Raw genomic sequence first — 23257 nt, forward strand, 5'->3', positions numbered from 1 at the left:
TGGGAATAATGGGATACAATGTTTTTCCAGTCCATTCTAGTTTTGTTTTAGGTAAAATTATAATAATTTACTGCGACCTACTACCTTTCATAAATTCAGAGAGAAAGAAATACTCAATTTGCTTTGCAGCCAGGATGCTAAATTCTGGCTGATTTGGGAACACATGTAGGTGGAGGCATATGCCAAGAGCATGTTACCTATATCATTTATGAAACCTTTCCATCTATCCTGTTCTTGAACTCAATCTGTTGGAAATAGTGGGAGCTGACTCAGTTGTATTTGAGAGCATGGAAATGAAGTAATGGGGCTCTAGAGAGGATTTTTTTTTGCTATATAGGAAATCATATACTTGTCTAGGACTAAATTGCATATTCATATAATGCTGGCTATACTATTCATGCAAACTGCATATGACTAAGAACCTGGGAGGAATTGCTAAAAGCTCTTCTCATGCTGATCAACAAAACTCTTCAAAGCAAAACAAGTGAAGTTTATTTCTAAGATTCTTTTTATTTTGTGACTGAATGTTGGTGCTCTGTTTCTGAGAAGGAGATCTGCAAGATCTGACAGGTTGTTGAGATCTTAGTTCACTTAGCAAAAGTTTCTGATTTTTTTTTCCTGTATCTCACTAAAAGGTGACTGGAAAACTTCTTCCATATATTCTTATTAGTAATTAAGGGAAATTTAGAGGGAATGGACTTCCTTTGAGATGTACTATTTTGTAGCCTGAATAAGTTGTTAAGCCACTAGTTAGTAACCATTTAACCCTTTACTTCCCTGTTGAGCAACCTATTATGTGGAGCTGGAAGAAAGAAAAGGAACTTCTTAGAGGACAATATTTCATTACATCTGATCTTATTCAGTCATTTCTGCAAATATTCCTGCAAGAATATATGTCCTCACTGTTTTTGGAATCATGCTATTGATGAATCATTTCTCTCAGTGGGATTTCCCTCATACTTTGTTCTGATTTGATTTTATGTGATTCATAACACATGTTGTTTTCATGAGAGTTCATTGCTTATGTGAAGAATATTGTTGCATGAAAATCTTGGCCCTTAAGAAATCATTGGGAGATTTATCATTGTCTTCAGTGGGACCAGGATTATAATTCCTTTTAGTTTACAGATTCCTCATAGTCTCCACTGGAATCTCCATTTCATATCATTATTTCACTCATTCATCTGTGAAGATAGAGTTCCAAGTTCTGTCTCCATGACTGGTGAATACTTTTGACCTTTTGATATTTGCTTGCTCTGTAAAGAGGAGATAAAGGTGGAGAAAGACAGTGCCTGATCCCTTCCAGCTGGACCAGATGTATGGATAGAAAATGATGTTTCTCATTATTTTTGTTTTTCATGTTATCTGCAGCACTTCTTGGCATTTGGGTGTTTTTGATACTGCAGGAGCACCTGGCTTGATTTTACTAAAGCAGGAGTAGTAAAAACTTTTTGTGCACGGAGCATACAACACTTGCATTTGATATACTCTTAACCTTTAAATTAAGATTATTAAAAATACTGTGAAATAAAAGTATACATAAGTATACTTTTATTAAGTATACTTTTGTATAAGTATACTTTTATACATAACCAATTGTTTTTACACAGGTTATTGTAGATGCTGGAAACATGGTAGCTACCATTTTTTCTTAATTATTGAACTGTAGACTCTGATCATTCTGGTGCTGAGCTCCTTTCTGGTTAAAATGCATTTTGTGCTTTTGTTTTTCTCAGCCTGGGCCATCAAAGCACTGTGTTTCAGATATAGGGTATTGATAACTGAGTGAGCTTTTTAATCATGAAGGTTTTATTTGAAAGCTGGCTGTGGAACAGTGATATAACTTTAAATGCACAGAAGAGATCTCTCTGCTTCCTAACATTAAAAGGCAAAATTCTATACAAATACTAAATTAATATTAATTAATATCTAAAACGTATGGATTTGACAATTAAGTCTTAGTCATTTTATAACCTTGTACATTTTGTAATTGCCAGCTAGCCTGCCACCTGCTCTCTTCTGCCTTGGATCTTCCCACATCTGTGCTGCTTTGAAATTTGAGTATGCTTTTTCATTAGTAGCAAATAATGTGGTTCTTGTTCTAATCAGATGTCATATGACAGATTACCTGAATACAGTTTCCAGGCTTTTAAAAAATGTTAATTTCTTAAGCAAGCAGTTGTATCTTAGCAGGATTAAGGTGCTGTGTAAACCAGATGTTTTAATAAATTGGTCTTTGAGGGGAAGGGTTATTCTGTTCTGGTGTGCAGCCTGAGGTCATCTAGTTTTGAAATAATTTATTTTCTCTTTCTAAGCAGTGAAGCAAATATGCTACTTGAAAAGCGTGTCTGGGTTCCAATGTTCTTTTATTCTTGGGACAGGTACAAATAAGCAGCTAACAGTCTGAAATTCCTCAGAGTGGGAGCTACTGGGCCTTAATCCTGCCTCAGAAGGATTGCTGTAGGTCCAGAAAGTAAATCTCTCTGTGTTCCCAGTGAATTTAAGGCTCTGTGTTGAGACTGCCAGCAACCATACATGTTAGTGTCAGTTATGAAGCTATTCACTGGAGTAGTCTAAGTTCATAATACATTTTAACCTGAGCTCCAAATTCTCATCAAATGGTGATGACTTTGAGTTGCTATTGATCTGGGCCATATTGAATTTAGTCACCTTGAGGTGAAAATCTCAGTATTCTATTACCAAACTCTTAAAAATGTAGTGTTACTGAAAAAGTGCTTCATTTAAAAAAAAATAAAATCTGCATTAGAGTGTTACTGAAAGTGTTAAGAGTTCAGACTTTCCTGGGGTTTTTTGTGCTTAGTGTCACTGCAAATATTGCAGACTCAGCCTGAGCAGAATATTGGGGTTTGCATGTTAAAAAAACTCTACAGTTTGTTACATGGGATACTCCTGCAGCTGGCATATTTACATTAGCATTATTACTATTAATGAAAAATTATACACATGCTTTTAAAAATACTTGTTTAAATCTACCTGTTTTCTTTTGGCTCTTTGACCTATCCAGGTCAGTGGACAGGTATGGATCAATGTATTTTTCTTCTGTGCAACAGAAAACTAGTGATGAAATATTGATAAGTTAGGATGATAGAATCATTTAAGTTTGAAAAGACCTCTCAAGATCATCAAGTCCACGTCAGCACCACCATGTTCACCACTAAGCCACATCTAAGTGCCCCATCTCTAAGTCTTTAGAAAACTTTCAAGAACAGTGATTACACTGCTTTCCTGGGTAGCCTGATGCAATACTTGACCACTCTTTTAGTGAAGAAAGTTTTCCTAGTATCCAATCTAAAACTCTCCTGGTGCAATTTGAGGCCATTTTCTCTTGTCCTAGTGCTTGTTATCTCATCTACCCTGAGCCTCCTTTCTGCCAAGCTAAACATCCCCAGCTCCCTCAACTGTTTCTCATCAGACTTGTGCTGCAGACCCTTCTCCAGCTCCATTGCCCTTCTCTAGACTCTCTCCAGCACCTCAATGTCCTTCTTGTAGTGAGGGGCACAGAACTGAACCCAGAATTCAAGGTGTGGCCTCACCAGTGCTGAGTGAGGATGATCAGGGGGATGATCGCTGCCCTGGTCCTGCTGCCACTCCATTGCTGAGCCAGGCCAGGATGCCATTGGCCTCTTGGCCACCTGGGCTCTCTGTGGCTCATGTTCAGCTGCTGTTGAGCAGCACCCCCAGCACCTTTCCCTCCAGGCATCTTTGCAGCCACTCTGCCCCAGGCTGTAGCTGCAGGGGTTGTTGTGAGCAAGGGCAGGAGCAGGCCCAGGCACTCGGCCTTGTTGGACCTCAGAGCTCTGGGCTCTCCCCATCAGTGCAGCCTGTGCAGATGCCCCTGCAGAGCCTTCCTGCCCTCCAGCAGCTCAACACTGCCACCCAGCTCGCTGTGTCTGCAGGCTGCCTGAGGGTGCCCTGGATCCCCTCATGTGGATCATTGATAAAGACATTGAACAGAGCTGTGCCAGCACTGAGCCCTGGGCAGCGCTGCTGGCTGCAATTCCATTCACCAGCAGCCTCTGGGCCCGGCCGTGCCAACAGCTTCACACCCATGCAACGGAGCCCCAGCCAAGCCATGAGCAGCCAGTTCCTGCAGGAGATGCTGTGGGCAGTGGTGGCCAAGGCTTTCCTGAAGTCCAGGTAGGCACATCCACAGCCTTTCACCCATCCACTAAGTGGTCATCTTATCACAGAAAAGGAGACCAGGTCAGGCAAGCAGCACCTGCCTTTCACAAACCTGGGCTGGCTGGCCCTGATCCCCTGGTTGTCCTGCACATATGATGGCACTCAAGAGGATCTGCTCCATGACCTTCCCTGACACCCAGGGAAAGTGTGGAGAAGGCATCCTTTTGTTACACTTTATGTTGGTGATATAGAGAACAGGATATACCAATAAAATAGCTTGACACCTTGGTTATTCTAAAATGTTTATGTAATTACATATTAGTGATTCTATTCCTCTTTCTTTTCCTCTTTGCTAGCCTCCAACTCAGTCAGCCTAATGAACAGAAGAAAACAACCAGAAAGATTTTTTCAATTTTTCAAGCATTATAACTGCCAGCCAAGTTGTTGTTGGTTTTCTGGGGAATTTGTTTGTTCCTTTATGTGACTGTTGAACCAGAGCAGTCTATTTCTAGGAAATTAGTGTATTTAGCATATTTCTATGCAGTTGGTGTAGTTTTTTGTTTAGAAACAATAAATTTGTGTACTTTTATGTACTCCTTGAGTCATCTTTCCTTAAATGGGACACTAACCTTCTTTTCAGGCTTCTATCTTGAGTATTTAAGCCTCTAAGTACTTTACTTTGGACATGAAGAGCTTTAAGGAGAGAATAAGTGTGATTCTAAAAAAAATATAATTTTTAATTATTGAGCTTTCCTTGGAGAGGATGACCCATATATTTAAATCTAGAATAAGGCTTGTCTGCTTTTGAGCTGTGAATATCAAATCATTAGGGTCAGGAATCTAATTTAATCTGCAGTATTAAATATTCAAGGCTTTTTAGTCTTCAGGTTTTCTTAAGGAAGAATAACATGATAGGATGATATATTCTTTAACTAGCATCTCAAGTTGGTGATGTCAATGTTATGGCAAATATACATCAAAGAACAAATTATATTTGTAAAGATATAATGAAGTAATTAATTTCTCCTAGCATTGGATTCAGAGAAAATATTTTTTATGACTGAGACAAATGCGACAAGTAGTAAGCATTATACCAAGAGTTACAGAGTTTTGCCTGAAATAGGTCATGAATATGTAAAGACTATGAATAAACACAAACTGAATAGCTGCTGTGTAAGTATGTGTAATTTATGTATTGTCTTTTTTTGCCTTTCTCTCTTTGACCTTTAGTTAGGTTAGGTTAACAAAGCACAGGAATCTTTATTTCTTTATTTATTCTTGTATGTATAGAAAGTAATGGTGTGTTGTTAGACTGTACATAATTCAATAATATCCTGCTTTCAAATATACCATGCTCAGGCTAGCTGGAACTGCAAGCAAGAAAGTCATACTATGAACATTTAAAGATAATATTAAAATTTATCTAAATTATATAGAGAAATTCTTTTGTATGACAGCCAGAAAAAGAAGGAGGTTTGGAAATGATATGTTTCACAGCACAACCAAAATTCAGTCTAGATTGCAAAGGAAACAAAGAGCCAAAATATATATTTCCCTAAGGACATTTCCTAAAGATAGTAACAATGTGTTATATAAACACTTATGCACTAGTTAAAACATAAATCAGCCATGCATATGTGTTGAATTAAGGCCATACAGTTGACATTTGCCTGATATTTCCTGATTTTGATTGAGTTTTTAAACTTTCCTTCTAATTAAATATAGTAGCATGGGTTCTTGTCTTGTACAGACAAGAAGAGTAATACACTGATTTCAACACCGTGCTATAGATGTTGTGGTGTCAAATTTTAGCTTTCAGTAGTTTTCCAACTGAATCTCTGTTCCAGAAGAAGTGATTGATGTGACTTGCTGCCATAATTCAATCTGACTAGTTTCACACGTGTACTTTCCGTATGTAGTCCTCAGTTTTTTGAGTCTGTCAGTTGAAAACTACCAAAGAGCTCCAGTTAATTGTGCAAAGTATTAACCTGTGGGGGAAAAACACACAGTGTTTTTAAAATGCAACTCTGTTTCTGCACTGGGCAGTACTATAACCTCAGTTCAGGCACCTGCCTGGGTGAGGTTAGGGCTGTATAGCTTTTTACATTAACTTTTTTAGCTCTGGTTGAACTTATTAATCTGCCTCAGGTCTTGAATCCTGTTGCACTTCTGAAATTGATATGGTAGTTTTCTATCACAGAAAAGCATGGTAATTGGCACAAGAGAAACCTCATTCCTGTGAGGAGAAACTGGAAATTGATCTTGCCCAGTCAATTCTTGAAGATCTGACTTTAGTCACTGTAGGTGTCTCTTCTGTCCTGAAGGTCATATCCATTTTACATACATTTGCAAGCAATTGTGCGGTGGTTTTGTAATGAATACTTTTTTGTTTTCCTCTCAGCCTGGGAGAGATGTAGAAAAACATCTGATGGGATTGCTCTGATTTAACCCAGTTGGAGTCAGGGGGTGCTGGGCATCCTAGTTTTCTAGGCAGAGTTCCCTCACTACTTCCCAAAACAAAGCCACTCCTATCTCAACTGCAAAAGGAAGAGTAAAGAAGCAGAAAGGAGTAACTGCACATATCAGGGGTAGGAGCTGGAAAAAGATGTGAAAGCTGGTTAATCACTGTAACCTTGCCCCATTTGCCTGCCCATCCAAGAGAAAGGAGAGAACAATTCAACAATCCCAGTATCCTCACAATTTTGGCAACAAATGAGAAGCAAGGATGTTAAATATCCCTGAAATGGGATTTCACAGGAACCACAACTTAGAGATCAGAAAGAATTTGCAGTTTTTATAGCACTGACTTCTGTAGTTCAATTCACTGCTGCTCTTTTTGGCTTTTTAACATGAATTTGAAAAGTGCAAACTGTTGCAAAATGCTTACTTACTTTTCTTCATATGATTTTAACTATCTTTTAAGTTGGAGAAGGAAGTTAGCTTCAAATAAATCCATAGTGATGTTTGTATATAATATTTTCCAGACAAACCAATTAAAATCTGGTTTGATTCAGCATCTTACCTTCTTTCACAGTGTATAGGCTGCTGCTTTCCTTTCCTTTTCTTCCTGGGGCCATGACTATAATGAGGTTTGGTCAAATTTATTTATAGAAATTACCTAGAAACTATAATCTATGGTAAACTCCAATTACTAAAAATAAACTGAACAGTGGGAGAGATTTGGCTTTTGTTGTTGTTGTAAAGATAAATATGTAATCCTGCCTTGCTAAGGAGCAATTTAATGCTTCTGACATAAGCTTTTTGTCACTTCAGAATTTTCAGAGAATCTCAATCCAGTTAATTAGCCATTTTCTGTATGGGTTTTGTCAGACAGGATGCAGTCTTGAAAAGATCACCTTTAGTCTTCAGACTCTCAGTTCAGCACACTTGAGCATGCAATTGCATTCCATTTAAAGGAATGGGAGTTGTGTTCATAACCATTCTTCTAAAATGCTACTGCATAATATATTACTTCCCCAAACCTGCAGAAGAGGAGAGCACTTTTAAACTTGGCACAGTATGAGAAATGGTACACTGTAGTGAGGTTAGGTTATTATATTGATGGCATTTTCTGTCATTTCCAAAATGCAGATTCTTTTTCATACAGTGACTTGAGATGCAAATTGTGAAGGAGTGATGTTCTTGCATCATTTGCAGTTGAGTACTATGGAAAGCTTGTGGTTTTTTGCAGTCCTCAAACTTTCCCAAAGTAAGCATGCATTTACAATGTGCATTTACCTGATGTGTTGTATAGCATCAGATTTTTTTACACAAACCTCTTTAGGGAACATCAGCAGTCTGACCATCCAAAGTTCTCTTAGTGGTCTTCTTTCTAAGCATAAAGTTTACTGTGTGCCTGGGTTTGGTTTTTTTTTTTAAGAAACATACAAACAAGAACATTTAAAACATAATACTTTCATTTTTACTATTTACTCAGTGATATTTGTAATTCACATTGGAAATGTGGTTTGGAATAGGTCTAGAAAGAAAATATATCAGTAGAGGATCTAAGTTTGTAACTTCTATTGTATGAATGTGTTTGAGGTTTTTTTAATGATGCTGGTCTCAATGACTGGATATATACCAGTACCTACAATGTATCACTGCCTTGGACCTTTTTTTATTGTCCTTGGGTGGAAAATTTGCCTGGTAATGGGAAAGTGAGTGCAGGAAGAATGAGACTGACGTTAATGGTACGTTTTCAAGTGGCCACAAATTATGGGAAGGAAAATCTATCCTTATGAAAAAAAGGCTACCTTTGATTTTTAATTAGCCCAAACTTTGTGGTTATATTTGGGAATTTGACAGGCAGGTTCACTGTTTACATGTTTTAACTAGTTTTACTAGTGTTTCCCTTATTCTCAATTACATGTATTTCATGACAATTAACAATTTTGAATTTTGGGAGGTTTTTGGAAGTGCTCTGCTTGAGGTTGTTATCAAAGATCTTTGGATATCTTGTCTGTTTGTAGAAGGGTGCTGAATTTTTCCTTTGGGTTTTAGGATACCAATAGACTTGAGTCATACTTATATAGTACTGGATTCCACAGTATGTCTACACACTTCGGGGATGCAAGTACCTCGTGCATTTAAGTTAAAGAGATCAGAATATTCAGGCTGCTTAGGGCATTACAGTAAGATAGCACTGCTAGTAAAAGAATTTAGTTGCATTTTATGTGAAAGGAAGAACATTATTTAGACATTATCTGTGGTAGTGAAATACTTCAGAGGGAGACAGTTAAAACTATATTTGAAGGAAGTCAAGGGACACAAAACCCCCCTGATTTTGGATAAGCTATTTAAGATGAATGAAGGTAGGAGAAATATGTTGCCAGCAACAGACCAATGTAAAAAAACCCAGAAAACAAACAAATCCAAATGTTATTGAAGTAAGATCTTTATCTTTTGGTAAATTGTGCCAGGAAGCCTGACAGAAAAGCTGGACAAAGGATAGAAGAAGGAGAAGAGGACAGCACTGCAGAGCAGTCAGCAGGATTAGCTGTGTAATAGTATCTTGTTCATTATGACACCATCCCAGGACAGTTTAGTGTATTGAATGGTATTTAAATACCATTCAATGTTTTCAGAATACCCATAACATGCCATGTTGTACTGAAATTGATAAAATAAGAGTATACAGCCTGATGCTGTAAAATATTTGACACTTTTGTGAGTCAGATAATAACCTTGCAAGGAAAAACAGTCCTTATTAGTAAGTACTAATCATATGCTTTAATATATATGTGCATCCCCTTGGGCTTGTCTTCTCCAGTGAATTTAGCATGGCTAAAGACTTTTAATGTGTCAAGTAACTATGAAATAAGTTGCCACATGTGATCTGTTGAGACTTACTACCCTATGAACTTATTGAAGTTTATGAAATTTGCAAAATTCTCCTGAAGAATTCCTTGACCTATGTACTATAGAAGATTTTCAATTTCATGTTTTCTATCAAATGGAAATACTTTTCAAACTGCATTTAAGAATCCAAATAGAGTGGTGTTCGAGAGAGAATGAAATGAAAAACATTCTTCCTTTTTTTTGGAATTTGTCTCCACATTAATGTATCACAGGCCAAACCTAATTACCTATTCAACCTATATTTTATTTGATCTACATGCCTGAGTGTCCTACAATCAAATTTACTGAAGAGCTTCTCACTTTTTTCTGCATTAAAACAATTGCCTTGAAGCAGCTAACAATTAAAAAATAAATGAGTTAACACTTTCTGCTAAGTGCTACCATTTAAGTTGTAATATGCAATTAAAAACTACATTTTAATTTCTGTTCAATTACATTGACTTAAATAGTAATTTTAGTGTTATACTTATGAACCATTTAATTGTGACATTTTTCCTCTGGCATGCATGATGCAAAAGTAGATCTGATTTTGAGAATGTGGAAAGAAGTAACCTTTTCCCCCTCATGGTTGCTGTAATGACAAAAAGAAGAAGACAGAATTACCTGGGCATTGTGTAAATATGATGGAACAATTTTATTTCAAAAGCCATAAAAATATGTTGGAATTCGAAATTATTTTTCATGTTTTTAAAAACTATCTATATAATAGAAGGAATACTCAGATTGCTTTATGGTAATATAGATGGGTATTTGAAACATCCATGCATGTACTCGGTCATGTTAACAGCTATAGGTTAGAGGAAGCTTTGTGTTAAGTCTAAACCCAAAGCCTGCAAAAATTAACCCTGTTCTAGCCAGAACCAGAACAGTCTTTGAGTTCCAGTCCCAACCTCATAACTTAGTGTCTTCAAACAGCAGTGTCATCATGACTGGTGGATCTGCTTTAGAAAGGAGAAAGAGTACAATGTAAGAAAACTGTGTTGAATTTTAAGTATAACTTTGAAAAATATTTTATTTTTCTTAACAATTTCCTAATTGATAAATAACTTGCACCTTCACCCAAATTCAACTGTTCTAAGGGCTTTGTGGCTCAGGATACAAGAGTGGTTGCAAATGTGAGTGTCTTTCTGAACATCAGGAATGCTCTCTTATTGTGAGAGTGGTGGCCCAGAGAGGTTGTGGAGTCTCCCTCCTTGGAGACAGATATTAAAAAACTGTCTGGTCATGATCCATTGCAGCTGGCTCTAGTGGACCTGCTTGAGGCAAGTGTTGGACCTGATGACCTCCAGAGGTGCCTTCCAACCTCAGCTGCTTTGCAGTTCTGTACTGTATTAAGTGATGTGTATTTACTCATGGACTTTAATCCTAGTCTCAAACACTTCCAGGGTGATGCCAGTTTTAATTGACTGTAAGAAAGTATTTAGAGAGAAACATCTTATTCATCAGATATAAGTGATGTCTTGTATCTTCCTGATCAAGTAAAACTGAAATAGAAGTGATTCTTCCAAACACCTCTAGTTAAAGAAAACCAGGGGTAGAAAGTTCATTAGTTCGTTTAGGCTTCTGACACTATTTGAGGACTGTGTAGGGAGTAATTGTTCTCTAAATTAAGACATTTATAGTCTAGCAACTTCTTTTTTGGTTGTGTGTCCTTGTCATATGTGCTCATTTTATCTGCATTTTATAGAATTGTAATTTTTATCTGTAATTTCTTTGAACCTTTGTGATCATGCAAGGGCTTCAGCATTGAAGTGAAGTCAATTAGTATGTTCTGCCACTTAGAAGGGGTGACAATAACATTTTTAGGATATAGACATCCATGGAAGATTTTCCTTTTTTATAAGGTAGTAAAAAAAAGAAAAGAAAAATGTAGATAATTTTTTTTCAGAAGCACCTAAATCACTGAGGAATTAACTTTTTATTAAAAATATCATTAGTTGGTATAAGAAATTCAACCAGTTTGTTAGGCTATATCAATAAGTAATAATTTTTTTATATTTATTTCTTGCAGAGGTAGTTTTATTGCTAGGAGAGATTTACTTTAAAATCTGGTGTTTGTTCTGTTGCTACTAACAGCAGCAATTGTAGATGCTAGTAATCTCCTGTAGTTTTCAGGGGATATCACCAAAACCTTCTTCCCCAGAACTTCTCCTAGATACAAACCATTTATTTTGGTACTTCATAATTCTTTAGTGGGTGTTCTGAGGCTGCTGCCAGGTCCTTACCCAGCCACTCTTTTACTCCTTATTCTCAACACAACTGGCTGAGAAAATAAGATGAAAAAGTTCATGGGTTGAGGTAAAGGTATGGAGATCAAGTAATCCATTGGTGCCACGGACAAAATAGACTTGGGAAAAATTCAACTTATCACCAGAGTTGGATTGTGAGAAATCAAGACAAAACCTAGAACACCTTTCTCCCACTTCCCTTGAAGTCAGTGTCTCAACTTCACTCCTTTCCCAATTTTTCTCCCTCCTCCCTGCTCCCAGTGGCCCAGAGAGTTGGGGTAGGGAGCATTTGGTCAGTCTGTAGCAGTTCCTCTCTGTCACTCCTTCCTTCTCCCACTTTTTCCTGCTCAAGTGTGGGTCCTCCACAGTCAGCAGCATGGTGTATTCCACAGGCTGCCAGGGACTCTCTGCTCTCCTCTGACCTTGGTGCCTGGAGGGCTGTTCCTCACCCTTCCCCTCACTCTGCTGGGCAGCACTTTGCCCATTCCTGAATGTGGTGCCACCAGATGTTGCCAGAGGTGCCACCAGCTTGGCTCATGAGCTCAGCTCTGTCCTGCAGTGGGTCTGCAGTGCCCCAACACAGACCCACTGCTCACCTCCGTTCAGAAATGCTGCCTCAACTATCAAAATTCTGCCCATAGTCAGCTGATAAAAAGGTCTCAATTTTTCTGTCATATTTCTAAAGATTTTTGCAATGAAATACAAAGTATTTTCATTCTTTTACTTCCACTTTTTCCAAGGTGATGTAGCTTTAACCAGATTACTTCATATCAATAATTAGGCATTAACAAGTCATTGTTTGTGAGCACTTTCAGCTCTATTGACAAGAAAATATTTTTATTAAAGTAATATAAAGTAGTTTTTGAGGTATTCTTGTTCTGCAAAATCTAAGAATTACTGCTTAGCTGTGCCTTCCTCTACAGATTATTGATGAAGAACTGGAGCATTTTTAAAGTCAGTATTAAAAACTCCTCTTGGCTCTGAATTCTTGAAGTAGGAATAAATAATGAGTAGGAAAGGGGAAGGAAAATCAGCTCTGAATGGTTTTTTGTCATTTAGAGATTTACATTAAAAAAAGGTGTAAAATAGATGTAAAGAAAATCTAGGAATTACTGAAAGGTTGGAAATGGTGTCTACTGATACTTGGAGAGAGACCTTTATGGGAGGTTATTAAAGGTTTGCTTGGTCTGGGCGGAAGACAGAGAAAGGCCAGTGACTAGAAGGGAAAGCCAAAGATGTTGGAATGAATGTAGAATAATAGCATTCATCTTCTGAGTGTACAACACATCTTGTGCTTCTTTTTCAAGTCTGTTCGCCACCTTTTTGTAAGATGTTGGATTAATACTGGTTTTCAAGTATCTGCAACTTTCTGCAATATGTCATAAATTTAAAAAATTTAATTCTCCTCCTCCTCCCCAGATTTTTGTCTGTCTTTTTGAAAACAAATTCTTCAGTCTTAAGGTATGGCTTATTCCAAATCTAGGAATATCCTGGCAGCACCAAATAATACCACTGAAGGTGGTGGTGGGAGAATCTCTTATTCATTACAGCTTCCTGCTGAGGTTAAGTAAGATACATGTGGATATATATATAGAGAGAGAGGCAAATCTCAGGAATGAGAGCTGAATAGTAATTACTTTTTGACCTGCATTAGTTGTGAAGAGTACTTGAGAATAAATACTTTAGTTGTTGTTTCTGAATAGATGGCAACTGGTTTTGTTTTCCCAAAAATATATGGGATCTGTTGTATTGGCATTATGTGTTTATGGACATATTTGGTTTGTAGTATGCTTAAACTCTCAGAGTTGAATTTTGGTTTTGTTTTATTTTGGATGGGGGAGATTGGTTTTTTTGTTTTGCTTGTTTCAGTGCTTACAGATCATCTGTTGACGTGCAGTTAGGATGGGTTAACATATAGCTTGAAGGTAAAACAAAATTGTCAGAATTGTGAATAATTAATATGGTAGCCAGAGGAGGAATCACAAATACATTTTACTGGAATTAAGTTATTCTTGTCTCAGACTAAAAAGTGAAGATAGCTGCTTTGGGGGTCAGCGTGGTGAGGAACTTCAAAAAGGGAAAGGCTTATGTGAATCCAGAATAAGGTAAACCCAAGAACAAAAAATTACAGCTTTTTGTTTTCCCAAGAAACAGAGAAAGGAACACTATCAAGGACTTAGATGAAATATTGGATGATCAAAGTATAAAGCAGTTTCTAGAAGATGCTAGGGCCAGAAGTCCTTTTCCCCCATGTTTACTCCAAGGAAGTTTTAGAGACTTTTGACATCATGTATTGAAGACAAGTGAGAAGGGAATGTTTTAGATTGAAGTGTTCATCTGAGGATGATAAATAACAAATTGCTTGGAACAATGGTCTTCACCATTCGTTGACCTGAAAATAACTCTAATATCAAATCCATTTAATACTGCTGTTAATATTTTAGCAATTACTTAAATGAGCCTTGAAATGAAAGATAGAAATAGGATACCAATTTTTGAGCTTGCTTGAGGATTCTGGGAAGTACAGACTGGTTAGCATGAATTCCATACTAGGTAATTTTTTGAAGTTATGAAATGAATTGTACTATTAGGAGTGCCAATATAAAAATAATAGTAAGAAGTCAGTGTGATTTTAAAGAAAAGATATGCCTTACTGTTAGAGCTTTACAATGCACTTGGATTTTATAAAGGTTTTGACAGGTTCTGTCAGCAAGACTTCTTATAGTTACAAAGTAATGTTAAGATGGAAAGGAAAATCTTTAGAGTAATGCTTGTCAAGAACAGGAAACAGATACATTTTTGTTATTGCAAAGTGTCACTAGAGGAGTTTCATATAAATCTGCAAGATCTGTTCAGTGCTGGAAATTATCTATAGTGCAATGAATTGCAAGGGGTAACAGAGTTATTCAGGGCACCACTGATCGATATGTCTGTGAAATCCTCATTCTCAAACAGGCAAGATCTAAAAAATCTCTCCTAGGAGTACTGTCTTTTCCTATGCACTCCCTTCAGCTGTGGGTTTAGAAAGGAAATGGCTTCCTCGTAGTGGGGGTTTTGGTGGGTTTTATTTTTTAATGTGAGGGGTTTTTTCCTTCTCCCTCCTATATTATATCTCAAGCAGAAATATATGGGACAGAGAAATGAAAAGGCAGCAGGGTATGGTAAGAAGTGAGAAACTGAATATATAGAAAGCCAGCTTATGATGTTGGTTTAGAGCAAATATGGGATGACAAAAGTGAACAACTTCATCATTGGCTTTGTTAGCAAAATGGATTCAACTTCATGCTTAGGAAATCGCTAATCCATGTTGGGGACAGCTGTGAGGAAGGAAAGAATCTCTGTCCTAAAACATTTGTTTCTGCATGTGGTAGAAGACCTGAGACTGAGGCAGATGAAACTTTGTGCTTCTGTTCTTAGATTCTTGCTCTTCTCTAAGAGATGTTGTCTACTTATGTATATTGTTTAATATTTTAATGCTTTTAATGCCAAAGGCAGTCTTGTTTGAGGAATAGTATAAACAAAAAATGGTTATGATTAGGTTATTATTTTGACAACTTTATAAGAGAAGACAGTTACTTATATCTTCATGTTTACATGTAGTTGCTTTGAAAAATTCTAAAATTAATGTTCTTTTAAACCTCTGTAATATATTGTTTAAGATTAAATTATTTAAGTTACTGAGACCAGAGGATGTGCAACATGGAGATCAAAGAAAACTTAAGGATTAAATAATTCAAGTAACTGTTTATATTCGTGGATGCCCAGGGACTGAAATGGCAAATGTGTCATTCTGCGTATTTATTAAGTTGTCAGTGGAATTCAGGGACTTTTACAGGCCTGTACTTTCAACAACTCTTTAGAGAAAACTAACAAAAAACTGATAGAAAGAGAAGAATTCGTGAGCATCAAGTAAATATGACCTGCAGGGAGTCCTGAACATTGCTTCTATAATGGGAAGTCCTGCCTTAAACCCTCTGTGCTTCATAGAAAGATTAACAAATATGCAGGGAGAAGGTGATCTGATTGATAGTCTCTGCTTGATTTTCCAGAAAGGTCTAACAAGGCTCGTAGGTTTCTAAGGAAAGAAAACAGTCATGGAATAAGAGAAAGACTATTTCCCAAACAAATCATTAATTAAAAGATGGGAAGTGGAGGGTAGAAATAAATACCTCTTTCAATAGAGCAAGTTTAGCACTGTAGTTTGGCTGAATTTCTGCTAGGAATTTTGCTGTTCAGTGTATTCATATGATGAAGCTGGTAATATGGTAAAAAGATGATTCTTGAGGTGAGAAAATTTGTCAGTGGTGGCATTGTGTGGAACAGTGAACATGAGAGCAAACACTGAAGAACTGCAGAGTGATCTTAGGAGTTTGACTGCTTGGGCAATAAAGCAGCAGCAAAGTTTCCCAGTGTATAAATACAAAGTGATGCAAAGATTGATACAGTGCATGACTTCCAAATTTCATGTGCAAGATAATGAGCTCTGAGCTGACCTTGATCCTTAAGGAGTTATCAGTGCTGGCTTCATTGAGAATATCAGCTCAGGATCATGCCAAAAACCCATACAAATCGTTAGAAATTATTAAGAAAAGAATAGAGAGCAAAACAGAGGAATCCTTATTTCAGTGTTAACTTATGATTAATCCTGCTCTGTGCAGTTTGATACCTCTTTTAAAGAGGTTGGTTACAATGGAATTCCAGGTGGTTTAGAAAAACACATCATGGGAACTATTATGTGTAACATGGCTTTACAGCTGAGTAGATCAGAGCTCTTGAGCCAGAAGGAGAAAACTTACAGGGAAATAGTCTTGGGGGGTGTTTTGAACAAATTTGTAAGTGACATGGAAGTCACTAGATGCAGACTATTTGGAGGTGACTCTCTGAAAGCCAAGAGCCGGATGTCATCAAAGCTGATGGGAGCCAGGTTCAAACACAAAATAAGCTGAATTCTTGTATAGTGAGTAGCAGATATGTGCAGCTCCTCATGAACATGATGTTGCAAATCCAGAAAGTTTACATAGGTTCATGGGTAACTGGAAAAAATGGAAAAACAGATTAATTGAGATAAATAAATCTAAATAGATAAAATAAATCAGGCTAGAGAAGTTGCTTGAGATGAAAATAACTGGAGGTGGGAGAATATTAGGGGGATGGAAGGTAACCTATATGCTTGCCTTCATCTAATTTCTGTATGTGCATATGGTCCATGTTTTTTCAGAGCAGGGTGGGACTGAAAAGAATGAATGATAAACATAATCTTTCTTGTTATCACAAAGTTTTTTGCTGCTGCACTCCCTGAGCACAAATGATGTGCTTACTGACCTGCTCTGACCATTGCTCTGAAACAGCATAGCTGTCTTTGTTTTTGTTGGCTCACCTAATAAAAACAGTACTAGTGAAAGTTGGATGTGAGTAAGAGCCTTGAAGGACCAAAGGGTTATATATGAACATGTGGCTTTGAATATGATGAGTTCAGATGATTAATACCCTTTAGCTGATCTTGAGAGTTTCACAAGAGATCTTTAGAACTGGAGCAAGACCCTTTGTGTTCAGCAACAGCAAGATCACAATGCCAAATGTGTATTAGACTAGATAAAACAAGACTGACTTCAGACTTCTTGTAGGTAAAGCAAGAGATTGTGACAATGTAGAAGATTATTGTAATAAAAATAAGACATTATGAGCAAAAAATTAAATCTGAAAACTTTCACGTTCTGTTCCTTAGTTACTGAACCTAAACACCACTGTCTTGTAGGTTAAATGTTTTCTGATTTGCAGAATTGTCCACAGTTTTACTAGGACCCTTGGTCTAAAAATATTTGTACAGGTATTTTTAAACAGATGCTGCCACACACTTTATTTGCAAGATCTGGGACTAGATGTGCTCAAAATCAGTGAATCACCAAAATTAAATTAATTGTAGCGCAAGGTTCTAAGTAGATTGAAACTTTAGCCAAACTTCCATACAACAGTGATTTTAATTATACAGTGTATATATTTTTTTAATTATACAGAATATACAGTATATTGATGACAGGAAGAAATTATTTAAAGCTAAAATTTCATGTAGAAAAATCAAATTATTTCAATGTCAAGGTACTGTAAATGACTCTGAAAGTTTCCTTTAAAACTCTCAAATACCAGCCACTTTCCCATTTTATCAATAAAAGCATATGTAGTTTTATACTTATTAACAGGATTAAATGAGTCAGACTTATCTTGACAAGAAATGCTTTGTTGTCTAAAAACTTGCTTTTAATGTAATTGAAAATAGTGTTGCTCATATTTTAAAAAATCCTAATAGTGTTAAAGCTGTCATGCTGAAAGAGGTGGGATGGAATTGCCAAGTGCAGATGCCCATGTAAGAGTGATGCTGAACAATAAACCACATTCATATTTCTTTTCTATAGAAAGTGCATGGCGGTTTGGGTGAACTAATCCCTCAATATTGCCAGCTATGTACAATAAATCATGCTAAAGGATTATTATTTATGGGAATGCTATGAATTTTTTTGTATCTACACTTGTAGCTTATTTTCATTTTAAAGACTTTAGACCATAACTCTGTACTTTTAATTTTGTATTCAGTATGGGAAATTAATCCCAGAATGGGGCTTTTTGGATGCAAAATCTGAATGCTTGTGTAGTAACAACAGCTGTCCCCTCACCATGTGGTGTCTTCCATTGCTTTACTGTAGAGATGAATTTTGGCCCAGTGTTTCAGTAATATTGGACACACATGGTTTTAGGTGACAAAGCAGTATGTTTATGCATTCATTTGACTCTTGCAGTTACAGTTGGCTACAGATTAGAACAGGGAGAATACATTCACACCATGACCACCCTCGTAGCTGCTTGTAGTACTTGGATCACAGTAGGCGCTGTTGCATCTAAAGACACAATTAACTGTTGCTGAGGAATTGCAAATTCACAAAAGCTCCTTTACAGCTTTTGCTGTTGAGAGTGGATTTTCTAAAAAAAAAAACAAAAAACTTTTTCAGAGGTTTTCCAAATTTATAAATGTTTTAGGTCTTCACATTCTAAAATTATTGTCAGCTTGAAATAAGATTAAGAAGTTGATATTTTAATGTAGCTAATGAATTCATGTGCCCTGAATTAGCTATGTAATTAACTACAGATCTGCCAAATGATTGTAGTTTTGTCCATTATTTAGGAAGATAACCTCAAGAGTTCTGTCATATTTACAAGTGGTTAGTAAAACTGTGAGCACAAATCAAAGCTTACAGAAAAGTCTGAAAATAAAACTTAGCAGAAAGCTTCCGACATCTGTATATCACTGAAAAGATCATCTTGATTTCCATGTGTAATTGTTTAGATATGCTATGGATATGGTAAGAGAGACTAGCTGTGAATGTAGCTGTGAATCTATTATAAATACCCCACAAACAAACAAACCACCAAGTTTTAGTACAAATTAAATAGAAAATTACAGTAAAACCACATATTAACCCTAATTTTGAAGTATGAAATTTGATTTTTAAACAAAAGGCTTTTAACCAGAACTCTTTAGGAGAATTCATTATTTAGATTACAGCGATAAAATTTTTTATAAGTAGAACATTCAGCACTAGATATCTTTCTTTACAAAAATCCCTGAGAAATATTTTAATTTAAAATATCTATATGGAATATAATGTAATAAAGGTATATAGTATATTGACATGTTTAAACCAGTAAAAATAATCAGGCTATTTTGTAATGTGGAGATTTTTCCATGTATGTCATTTCTTCTGTAGGCTAGGGTGTAATTGTATAATGCAAGCAATGTATGTGTGAGATCTCTCACACACACACACACACACACACACACACACACACACACACACGTTACTTAAGCGTCTTGTGTTTGAATCATCAGAGATAATTCATTTTATTCTTGTATTAAAAACTATGAATGTTTGAGGCTTTCAGCATTGAATAAAGGACTACATGGATCCAAACCAGGACGATTGATAAAATCCTTGCTACTATTGGCTATTATTTACTGTCTTTTAAGTGGCAGGTTGTATTTATGCCAATTTATCTGCTTCAGGGAACACTCTTGATAGCAGAACAAAGTGAATAAAAGTAGTTTGCTTTGCAAATGAATGCAAATGGTGAAGCCTTTCGGGAAGCCCTTTAACGGGAGCAATGCACTTTGATTATGAGTGAAGCTGCCATTTGGACATGGTGAAAAGAGCACGCTTGAACCATTGATTGGGGGAGACAGTAAAAAGTCAGGAAGGGCCCCGTTAAGCTTGCAGTGCAGCGGGCGGATGTCAGTGTGGTTAGAGCACAGTGGGAGAATGACAGGCAGGATTAGTGTCAGGGAGAAGCTTTGCTGTAGTTGTGGAGATGGTCCCTGGGGTCACTCACCTCTGACTGTTGTTCTGTGCTGATGGCTCTGTAATGCAAACCGCTTGATATGTGCCTGTTCATTATCAGAAATGGTGATTAGAAGAGGTATGTCATAAAGAATTCCTTAAAAATAAATAAAATAGCAAGCCACTGATGATAACAAAGATTTGGCTCTGCAGTCGTTGCCAAAGATGCTGCAAACGTCAAAGACAGTTACTGCGTTTTGCCTTCTGAGGCAAACGCGATTTCATGCCTTAAACTGCTCTAATTGTGTGTTCCTTGCTTTGTTCACTTTTATTTGGCCGTTATGAACACAGTCATTGTTAACAGCTTGGCATGTAGTTAGAGTAAAACATTTTTATATCTTTTGGTTATTGAGTAGGGGAAGCATCCGGTCTGGTTTTGTGGCATAACTGCATTTTAAGGGAGGGGGAGGGATGTTGTTTAATCGTCTTGATGGAACATTAGAGTCAACAGATTTCATTCCTGGTTCATGCTAGAGTGCAAAAAGACAGGATGGTAACAATGACAAGCTAAGATGACTGTTTCATTTAGAGGCTTTTTTAATATGTCAAAATGGAGATACTCTTTGTGTCTTTACTGAAAAAATATTAGATAGGCAATTAAGTAAATGTTTAAAATCTTGTGTCTTAAACTGTGATTTAATCATGGAGTCATTTAGGTTGGGAAGGGCTGTTCAGATCATTGACTCTAACCATTAATCCAGCTCTATGAAGCCCACCAAGTGTCACATCCACACACGGTCTTTTAAATACCTGCAGGGATGGCAATTCCACCACTTCCCTGGGCAGCCTGTTGCAATGCTCAAAAACACTTCTGCTGAAGAAACTTTTCCTGATATGTAATCTAAAACTCCCCTGGCACTACTTGAGGCCATTTCCTCTTGTCCTAGATCTTATTAGCTGGGAAAGAGATCAGTCCCCACCTCGCCACAGCTTCCTATCTCAGGGAGCTGTAGAGAGCAATAAGATCTCCTCTGAGCCTCCCTTTCTCCAGGCTAAACACCCCCAGCTCCCTCAGCTGCTCCTCATCAGAGTTATGCTGCAGACCCTTCCCCAGCTCCATTGCCCTTCTCTGGACTCTCTCCAGCACCTCAATGTCCTTCTTGTAGTGAGGGGCACAGAACTGAACCCAGAATTCAAGGTGTGACCTCACCAGTGCTGAGTGAGGATGATCAGGGGGATGTTCTCTGCCCTGGTCCTGCTGCCACTCCATAGCTGAGCCAGGCCAGGATGCCATTGGCCTCTTGGCCACCTGGGCACTCTGTGGCTCATGTTCAGCTGCTGTTGAGCAGCACCCCCAGCACCTTTCCCTCCAGGCATCTTTGCAGCCACTCTGCCCCAGGCTGTAGCTGCAGGGGTTGTTGTGAGCAAGGGCAGGAGCAGGCCCAGGCACTCGGCCTTGTTGGACCTCAGAGCTCTGGGCTCTCCCCATCAGTGCAGCCTGTGCAGATGCCCCTGCAGAGCCTTCCTGCCCTCCAGCAGCTCAACACTGCCACCCAGCTCGCTGTGTCTGCAGGCTGCCTGAGGGTGCCCTGGATCCCCTCATGTGGGTCATTGATAAAGCCATTGAACAGAGCTGTGCCAGCACTGAGCCCTGGGCAGCGCTGCTGGCTGCAATTCCATTCACCAGCAGCCTCTGGGCCCGGCCGTGCCAACAGCTTCACACCCATGCAACGGAGCCCCAGCCAAGCCATGAGCAGCCAGTTCCTGCAGGAGATGCTGTGGGCAGTGGTGGCCAAGGCTTTCCTGAAGTCCAGGTAGGCACATCCACAGCCTTTCACCCATCCACTAAGTGGTCACCTTATCACAGAAAAGGAGACCAGGTCAGGCAAGCAGCACCTGCCTTTCACAAACCTGGGCTGGCTGGGCCTGATCCCCTGGCTGTCCTGCACATATGATGGCACTCAAGAGGATCTGCTCCATGGCCTTCCCTGGCACCAAGGTCAGACTGACAGACCTGTACTTCCCTGGATCTTCTTTCTAACTCCTCTTCTCAATGGGTATTGCATTTGGAAAGCTGTTGTGAACTGAGACCTCTCCAGTCAGCTGGGTTTGCTGGTAAATATTTGAAAGGGACTCAGTGAGCACTTTGTTCAGCTCCCTCAGTTCCTGTGGTTGGATCCCATCCAGCCCCATGGACTTGTGTGTGTCAGGTCACTGGCCATTTTTCCTTGGATTATGGGGACTTCACTGTGTTCTGTCTTCCAGGTCAGGGACTGGGTACATGGAGACCAGTGGATCTTTCCCTTAAAGGCTGAGGCAAAGGGGAAGTATGAAGTACCTCAACCTTTTCCTCATCCTGTGTCATTGTTTCTGCCTATGTCTAGTAAAAGATGGTGATTCTCCTTAGCTCTCCTTTTGTTGCTCATGGATTTGCAGAAACAGTTTTTGGCTTTTATGGCAGTAGTGAGATTAAGTTCTTATTGGACTTGGGCTCATCTAATTTTTGCATAACCTCATAATCTAATAAAAGTATTGTTGAGTATTATCTTTACTGCATTTTGTAGTGTTATGTATGTTGTATTAAATAATAGAAATTAAATGTGTTATTCTACATAATAGACAAAGTGCAATTTTTGAGTGTTCAGAATTTTTAGTGTCTTACTGTTGGTCAGTACTTACTTTTGTTTTTATCTATTTTCAGCAACAAGACACAGAGAAGATACCCAGATTTATTTTTTCTTTACCTTATTAGATTAATTTGTTTAAAGATTTTTTTTTTGTCCATATATTACCTTGCAAATAAATGTCCAATATTCCAGTGTAATGAATGTTTTACAAATGTTTTACAGGCACCTGAATGGACAGAGGAGGACCTGAGCCAGCTGACAAGAAGTATGGTTAAGTTCCCAGGGGGGACCCCCGGTCGATGGGAAAAGATTGCTCACGAATTGGGTCGATCAGTGGCAGATGTGAGTGCACTCAGATTTGCATTGTGTAGAGGATGACAAACCAGAACAAGACAGGCAGTGTAGAAGGCAGATATGGGGGCTGACATTGTCTTTTGAGAGAAGCTACAATCCTTTTAGGACCTGGAAGTGAACCATTAACTAACTATGCAAGAAGCAGATGTCAGCCAGTGTCGCCCTCCACAATTAACAGCTGTAACTGATCAGCTGGATGGGGGATTCTGGTGCTTACAAA

General features: G+C 38.0%; 1 protein-coding gene across 1 annotated transcript in view; it reads left to right on the plus strand.

The window, feature by feature from the left end:
• Window positions 1–23257, plus strand: part of DNAJC1 (DnaJ heat shock protein family (Hsp40) member C1) — a 106974-nt gene that overhangs the window by 68930 nt on the left and 14787 nt on the right. Inside the window, exon 9 of the mRNA XM_054647238.2 lies at window positions 22906–23025. Coding sequence (XP_054503213.2) covers window positions 22906–23025 — 120 coding nt within the window. The remainder of the gene's footprint in view (window positions 1–22905; window positions 23026–23257) is intronic.

This window comes from Agelaius phoeniceus, chromosome 1 (genome assembly GCF_051311805.1).
Source record: "Agelaius phoeniceus isolate bAgePho1 chromosome 1, bAgePho1.hap1, whole genome shotgun sequence".
In the NCBI taxonomy this organism is placed as follows: domain Eukaryota; kingdom Metazoa; phylum Chordata; class Aves; order Passeriformes; family Icteridae; genus Agelaius; species Agelaius phoeniceus.